An 8,034-nucleotide genomic window follows, 5' to 3' on the forward strand; every position below is an offset into this window, starting at 1 on the left:
CCCTTTCCTTGTCAAGCAGGAGCCTTTCCCACAGCGCTCCTCACCCCTTCCCATTTAGCATGCAGGTCACAGGTCTGTGATTTCAACTCAGAAGAGAGTTTTTTCGCCTCTTTACAGCCCCCTTGCTGTGCAGGTGCACCTGCCCCCGGGGCCACAGGAAGCACAGGCAGCTGTTTGCTTCAGAAAACTGCAGGCTCAGAACCACGTGATTTCTTTCCTGGCTTATATAAAATGCATCTGTTCATCAACTGACACCATTTCCTGAGCACCTACTCTATGGGAGACACTTTTTGTAGGGACCAAGTAACTATTTCAGATCCTGTCTCCAAGACAGTTATCCATGATGTAAAGCAAGTGCAGGAACAGCCAGCAGGCGGGCCTCGCTGAGTACATGGCCAATGGGGTTGTGTGCTGTGCAGAGCCAGCTGTGGCCCAGAGGTCCCCCTGCCCCCTCAGGGCACGATGCGGGGGGCTTTATCCTGCCTCTAGCTGAGTGCCTCCTGGGCTCCCTGAGACTTGTTCTGTTGTGATGCTAATTTCTCAGATGAGGAACAGGACCATAAGATCAGGGAACCTGCCTGAAGCCACACAGCTAGCAGGGAGCAGAGCCGGACACTCACACCCAGGCCTGCCTCTTTTCAAACCCAACTGTGCTGTTAACCCACTCTGCAGGCAGGGAGTCAGAGTGGGGCTCCAGCACAGGATGTGGGGAGCCATGAGTTTGGTTACAAGGATGGGCCGAAGAGCCCAGTCACCAGACCGTGGAGCAGGTCAGGGTTGAACCAGCAGCAAGGCGACTTGACGTTGAGCCGCTGAATGCATCAAACTTCAGGAGCTTCTTAAACAGCAGGAATGGGCTCTTCCAGGGCCCAGGCAGCTCCAGCCTCTCCTTCCAGGGAGTAGTGGGGTGTCAGACAAGGACCCCCAGTGGGAGGGACTCCCTTCCCTCCCACTCCCCTCTCCTCCCTTTCCCTTCCTTGACAGGGTCTCACTATGTTGCCCAGGCACGCACTTTCTTTCGTCGTTTCTTTCCTTCTTTTCTTCCTTTCTTCCCTCCCTCCTTCTCTCCCTCCCTCCCTCCCTCTCTCCCTCTGTCTCTTTCTCCCTCCCTCCCTCCTCTCTCTCTCCTTTCTTTCCTTCTTTTCTTCCTTTCTTCCCTCCCTCCTTCTCTCCCTCCCTCCCTCTCTCCCTCTGTCTCTTTCTCCCTCCCTCCCTCCTCTCTCCTTTCTTTCTTTCTTTCTTTCTCTTTCTTCTTTCTTTCCTTCCTTCTTTCTTTTTCTTTCTTTCCTTTCCCTTCCTTCCTTCCCTCCCTCCCTCCCTGCCTCCCTGCCCCTGTCTCTCTCTTTCTTTCTTTCTTTCTTTCTTCCTTCCTTCCTTTCTTTCTTTCTTTCTTTCTTTCTTTCTTTCTTTCTTTCTTTCTTTCTTTCTTTCTTTCTTTCTTTCTTTCTTTCTTTCTTTCTTTCTTTCCTTTCTTTCTTTCTTTCTTTCTTTCTTTCCTTTCTTTCTTTCTTGCAGACTTACAACTTTGGAAAAGTCCAGCTTTGGAGAATTAGGATAGAGCAGGGAGCGTTCAGATTCCAGACCATCCCTCCAGCAGCAGAAGCACAGCCCAATGGCACTTGCAGTCACTCTGTAGCCAACGCGGAAGCTCTGGCCCCTTGGTGACACTCATCCGGCTCCTCTATCACTTGTGCCCACAAGAGCCACACCTGCAAACAGGACTGAGTCAGAGCTCAAGGAGCACTGCTGGGAGACGGTCAGCACACCTGCAATCAGGACCGAGTCAGAGCTCAGGCAGCACTGCTGGGAGACGGTCAGCACACCTGCAAACAGGACCGAGTCAGAGCTCAGGCAGCACTGCTGGGAGAGGGTCAGCACACCTGCACACAGGACCGAGTCAGAGCTCAGGGAGCACTGCTGGGAGAGGGTCAGCACACCTGCAAACAGGACCAAGTCAGAGCTCAGGCAGCACTGCTGGGAGAGGGTCAGCACACCTGCAAACAGGACCAAGTCAGAGCTCAGGCAGCACTGCTGGGAGAGGGGTCAGCACACCTGCAAACAGGACCGAGTCAGAGCTCAGGCAGCACTGCTGGGAGACGGTCAGCACACCTGCAATCAGGACCGAGTCAGAGCTCAGGCAGCACTGCTGGGAGACGGTCAGCACACCTGCAAACAGGACCGAGTCAGAGCTCAGGCAGCACTGCTGGGAGAGGGTCAGCACACCTGCACACAGGACCGAGTCAGAGCTCAGGGAGCACTGCTGGGAGAGGGTCAGCACACCTGCAAACAGGACCAAGTCAGAGCTCAGGCAGCACTGCTGGGAGAGGGTCAGCACACCTGCAAACAGGACCAAGTCAGAGCTCAGGCAGCACTGCTGGGAGAGGGTCAGCACACCTGCAAACAGGACCGAGTCAGAGCTCAGGCAGCACTGCTGGGAGACGGTCAGCACACCTGCAAACAGGACCGAGTCAGAGCTCAGGCAGCACTGCTGGGAGAGGGTCAGCACACCTGCAAACAGGACCGAGTCAGAGCTCAGGGAGCACTGCTGGGAGAGGGTCAGCACACCTGCACACAGGACCGAGTCAGAGCTCAGGGAGCACTGCTGGGAGAGGGTCAGCACACCTGCACACAGGACCGAGTCAGAGCTCAGGCAGCACTGCTGGGAGAGGGTCAGCAAAAAGCAGCAGCTGCACAGGTGGTAGAGCCTCCGCTTGGCCGATGCTGGCCGGCCTGCTGGGGTCAGTGTCCTGGCCCGGCGCCTGCAGGGTAGGGTTGCTTGCACTCCAGCAGGGTCAGGGGACAGCTGCTCGAGGGGCCCAGGGATGCTGAGCCAGGCTCCTCCAGGGCACGATAGGGGTTTAATTTCTATAAATAGGTGGCTCTGGGGCAAGGATACTTAACCATAAGCAGTCTTCACACCTCTGTTTTCTGTTATTCCTAAATAGCACTACTGGTACCAAACTTATTCTTGAAACTGCTTTGATGGTGTAACATGTCCACACTTTATATATCTATTTATCTATTTATTTATTTATTTATTTACTTATTTAGAGACAGAGTCTCGCTCTCGCTCTGTCACCCAGGCTGGAGGGCAGTGGCGTGATCTCGGCTCACTGCAAGCTCCATCTGCCAGGTTCACACCATTCTCCTGCCTCAGCCTCCCAAATAGCTGGGACTATAAGCATCCGCCACCACGCCCGGCTAATTTTTTGTATTTTGAGAGAAGCAGGGTTTCACCGTGTTAGCTAGGATGGTCTCAATCTCCTGACCTCGTGATCCATCTGCCTCAGCCTCCCAAAGTGCTGAGATTACAGGCATGAGCCATGGCACCAGGCCCTGTTTATTTATTTTGAGACAGAGTCTCGCTCTGTTGCCCAGGCTGGAGTGCAGTGGCGCAACCTTGGCTCACTGCAACCTCTGTCTCCTGGGTTCAAGCAATTCTCCCTGCCTTGGCCTCCCGAGTAGCTGGGATTACAGGTGCCCGCCACCACGCCCCGTTAATTTTTGTATTACACTTTAAATTAGGCAACTGATCAAGGCTGTGAAAAGAATGGCTCCAGATCACAAGGTCAGGAAATCGAGACCATCCTGGCTAACACGGTGAAACCCTATCTCTACTAAAAATACAAAAAAAAAAAAGAAAAAGAAAAAGAAAAGGAAAAGAATGGCCCCATAAGTTCTTCCCACTAAAAATTGAATCTTTACATTGCTAAAATTAAAAATGAATACACATATGAAAAATGAATTTGTATATAGGACTACATTTCAATACGTGAAGAAAAACTCTTAACGAAAATTAGTGAAATGCCCATTTTGTAAAATATCTTTAAAGAAATGGAAGTCTAGGCTTGCACCTGTAACCCCTGAGTTTTGGGAAGCTGAGGTGGGAGGATCACTTAAGGCCAGGTGTTCAAGACTACTCTGGGCAGCATAGTAAAACCTCATCTGTACAAAAAATAAAAAAATCAGCCCAGTACAGTGGCATCTGCCTGTAGTCCCAGGGCTTTGGGAGGCTGAGCCAGGAGGATCCCTTGAGCCCAGGAGTTCAAGGCTACAGTGAGCTATGGTTATACCACTACACTCCAGCCCGAGCAGCAGAGCAAAACCCTGTCTCTAAAATAAAAATACTTTTAAAAAGAGATACAATTGTATTTTGGATATATACGGTCAAGTCTATTTAGAATGTTAGGACATGATATTGGTTATTTAAGTGTAAATGTGTATTTACACAATGTATTTGAGTGCTAAAAATGTCTAGGTCTTTATAAACTGTTATGCTCTATTTGAAACATGCCTTTCTTTCCCCAGTAATCTAGTTGGTGCAACACATTTTCACTACTTTGAGGAATAAGATTGCTAATCAAAGGCAAAATTTTTTGCTAAGTTAGCAGAAATTTCAGTTGAGTGGCTTCCAAATTAATTTTAGGTATTTATAATGTAGTCATTGATGGTTCCTATTTTATTTTGCCCTCTCGAAAACATACAAACTTAGCCAGTTCAGATCTACAGTGGATGGTAGGAAAGGCCATTTTTAGTGAAAATACTTTAAGAAATTATTAGAATCATTTATGGAACCTATGTTACAGATACTTTACCAAAGAAATGGCTGAAAAAATCAAATAAATATGACCCCTGAACTTTTAGGAACTTAAATGAATTTTCTTCTTCCTTTCAAACCCCAATACAGTTGTAATGTTGGAAATGGGATTGAAGCTAGGAAAAATTGAGGTGATATAGAAGCAAAGACTCCAGTCTTTTTTGTTTGTTTTGTTACGGAGTCTCACTCTGTTGCCCAAGCTGGAGTGCAGTGGCCCGATCTTGGCTCACTGCAGCCTCCACCTCCTGGGTTCAAGTGATTCTCAGCCTCTTGAATAGCTGGGATTACAGGCATGTGCCACCATGCCCAGCTAATTTTTGTATTTTTAGCAGAGACGGGTTTCACCATGTTGGCCAGGCTGGTCTCAAACTCCTGACCTCAAATGATCAGCCCACCTCGACCTCCCAAAGTGGTGGGATTACAGGCATGAGCCACTGCACCTGGTCAGTTTTTACTATTACAATTTAACAGGTCTTCTACACCTCGAAGCTCAGATAAATTCTACCTGTTTCCACAATGCTTTGAATTATTTCATATTTTACATTCATTCTTCATCTGGAATTTACTTTAATTCCTATGGTATCTTTAGCTTTGTTCTCTTTTCTTTCAAAGATCCTGGAAGTTTTAACTTCGCACCCCGCCTGTTCATCCTCAGCAGCTCCTCTGGGGATTTCACGCCCACGGAGTTTGTGTACCCTGCCCAAGCCCCGTCTGTGGTCAGTTCCATGCCCTTCCTGCAGGAAGATCTGTACAGCGTGCCCCAGTCGGGTACCGCTTGCAGGCGGCAGCTATGACACACTGCTAAGCAGCTATGACACACTTCTGCTGCTAAGCAGCAGAAGACACACCTTCCATGTGCTTCTGCACACCCAGAACATACGCTTATCCTCACCCCTACACCAAAAGGAAGGAGGGTGAAATCAGCCACACATTATAGCATAAGAAACGAGGCTCAGTTACTTAACCCACCCAAAGACGTCAGCTAAGAACAGGTTGAGCACCACAGCGGCAGGCCTGGCATCTCTACTCTTCTCCCAGCCTTGCTCTCAGTCTTGTTGCTGCATGGTCACTGGTCGACTGCCATTGCTCCAGCCATCATGTTTGCATTCAAGACAGAAAGAGAAAGAAGGGTGGTGGAAAAAAGGGAACTTAATAGCCACATCTCTCTCTTTAATCAGATAAAAAAGACGTTTTCCCAGAAATCCCCAGCAGACTTCTGCTTTTATCCCATTGGCCAGAGCTTGTCACATGGCCAACCCCAGCTGCAAGGGAGCCTGGGAAAGCAAATGGCAGGGGAGAAGAGTGTTGAGGCAACAGCTACATTAGCCAGTGAACGGGGTCTGCCATACCAAGTCTCCACAGCAGAGGCAAGACTCCAGCCCAGGTCTTCTGATCCCAAGGTCAGGGCTGTTTCCACCAGGCCACCACCTCAAGACAGAAACCTCTGTGCCCTCATTCTGGTTGGGAAAGTCACAATAGACTGGGCTTGACAGCCCGTCCCGCCCACCCTCCAGTGAAGCCAAAGTCAGCTGCTTCTCAGTTTGTGTTTGTTGCTTCTCACATTACAAGAGCCTGGAGCTGCAGCCAGGGACCTCACCTTGCACTGAGAGCCCAGGGCACCACTGAAAGTTTGACCAGTGCACATGTCATGCTTGGAAAATCTTAGCCATCAGAAAGAGAGGCTGTGCCAACGCCCTTCATCCTGGGGCTCAGGGCGGGTTATCAACCTCCACTGGGCTTCTAAAATGTGGCTTTCACAGAATCCTGAAACGCATGCTGGGAAAGGACACACGGTGAGCCGACCAGCAACAGTGAGAGGCGTTTTGCCCCGTGGAGTAAGAGTCAGGCTGACAATTTGAGGAGGAGAAAAAGTTAGGATGAAAAGGCAGTAGAACAATTTTGATTTTTATTTCATTTTATATTTTTTAGAGGCAAGGTCTCACTCTGTCATCCAGGCTGAAGTGCAGTGGTGCAATCATGGCTCACTGCAGCCTCAAACTCCTGGGCTCAAATGATCCTCCCTCCTTAGCTTCCTGAGTAGCTGAGACTACATGCATGCACCACCATACCTGGCTAATTTTTTTTTTTCTTTTTGTAGAGATAGGGTCTCATCATGTTGCCCAGGCTGGTCTTCAACCTCTGGGCTCAAGCAATCCTTCCTCCTCAGCCTCCCAAAGCACTGGGATTACCAGCATGAGCCACCACTCCTGGCCACAGTTTTGATGTTTAAAGCCCATTTCTCTGTAAGAGAACCATGAGCTCACCTCACTGCTAAGCAGTCGTGCGTAGGGCAGGAACGCCTCTGACCTGTCTGCCGTGAGATGTGTGCTCCAGTGTTGATTGTGCTCTTTGGAGATACGTGGTGCTAACAGCCCCTTGAGTGGCACATGCATTATCCCTTCCACTCTTAGCACAGTCCTGCCAGTATCCAGAACGGCCAGGAGCTTGAGCTGGGGCAAAGGGAGGAGGACCTGGAGGACGAGGAATGAAAGAGACTAACTCCTTGACGCCACCTTTCTCTGCCTAGAGGCTTCTCCCAGTTGACCTTTCAAAGGGCTGGGGTGTCCTGGGTTTCTGTTTGCCTCTTTGCCCCTGGTTTGACGGCCTAGGGGGTTTCCCCCATGACACAGCAGCGGGGAGGAACAGCATCCACTAGGTTTGGGGAGGAGTGAGCTAGAAGTGTCCGTGAAGGAGCTCCTGACGGTCAGGGTCTGTCCCTGCCCTCACAGTGCTTTTCCCTGTTGACAATCACCACGAGGTGTACCTCTGGCAAGGCTGGTGGCCCATCGAGAACAAGATCACTGGTTCTGCCCGCATCTGCCCTGCCTCTGACCGGAAGAGCACGATGGAGACCGTGCTCCAGTACTGCAAAGAAGAGGCCTCGCCAGCAGCTCCCCGGAGCCCTAGACCCTCTTTCTCTTCTGCATGGGTCAGCCAGTGTCTATAAAGCCTGGCAGGTGGTAATGAAACCCATTTTTCCCCCCTTTAATTTTTTTGAGATTTATTAATTTTTAGATTAGTGCATTCTCAGCTGCCAGCATGAAGAACAACTAGTTTTTCTCTCTGGTATTATGAGGCCATCTGACATGTTACCCTCAAGGATAAAGGCTATATTGTGGAACGCCCCAGGCAGATTAAAACCCTGTTGTACTCCGGGTTGATCACGCTGAGAGACAAGTTGGCCTCTGCCATGTACATTATCTGCAACCACTACCATGCTGTTGGAGAATGAAAGTCTCCCCCAAATGGTGAATGGCCATTGCCAACCTTTTTATTATTTATTATTATTTTTAGTATTACATCCTAAAAGTAAGTTTGTAGTTTTTCATATACCATCCACATGAAATTTCTGGTCCTTTATGTAAAGTGAAAATACCAGTAATTAATATCACATTTTTATGGTTTCATTGATACTATTAGTTTAACATCACTGAGTA

At 49.3% G+C, this 8,034-nt stretch overlaps 1 protein-coding gene across 1 annotated transcript; it reads right to left on the reverse strand.

Annotated features, from left to right (window-relative positions):
- Nucleotides 1-751: 751 nt before the first annotated feature.
- LOC126962215 (uncharacterized) lies at nucleotides 752-2,994 on the reverse strand. Its single transcript, XM_050803113.1, has 6 exons — nucleotides 2,958-2,994; nucleotides 2,509-2,865; nucleotides 2,395-2,451; nucleotides 2,167-2,280; nucleotides 1,699-1,880; nucleotides 752-889 (listed from the first exon to the last, which is right to left on the reverse strand). The coding sequence occupies exons 1-6, from the start codon at nucleotides 2,992-2,994 to the stop codon at nucleotides 752-754; spliced, it is 885 nt and encodes a 294-aa protein (XP_050659070.1).
- Nucleotides 2,995-8,034: the final 5,040 nt, after the last annotated feature.

The sequence above is a fragment of the Macaca thibetana genome, chromosome 9 (genome assembly GCF_024542745.1).
Source record: "Macaca thibetana thibetana isolate TM-01 chromosome 9, ASM2454274v1, whole genome shotgun sequence".
Classification (NCBI taxonomy): Eukaryota; Metazoa; Chordata; class Mammalia; order Primates; family Cercopithecidae; genus Macaca; species Macaca thibetana.

What these genes read in the sequence shown, in the direction of transcription:
- LOC126962215 (XM_050803113.1), bottom strand. Translation starts at nt 2,994, where the DNA reads ATGTTACACCATCAAAGCAGTTTCAAGAATAAGTTTG. An exon ending in CAGTTTCAAGAATAAGTTTG is followed by an intron (nt 2,866 to 2,957) that starts GTACCAGTAGTG and finishes ACCTATTTATAG; the next exon opens with AAATTAAACCCCTATCGTGC. An exon ending in TGACTCGGTCCTGTTTGCAG is followed by an intron (nt 2,281 to 2,394) that starts GTGTGCTGACCC and finishes TCCTGTTTGCAG; the next exon opens with GTGTGCTGACCCTCTCCCAG.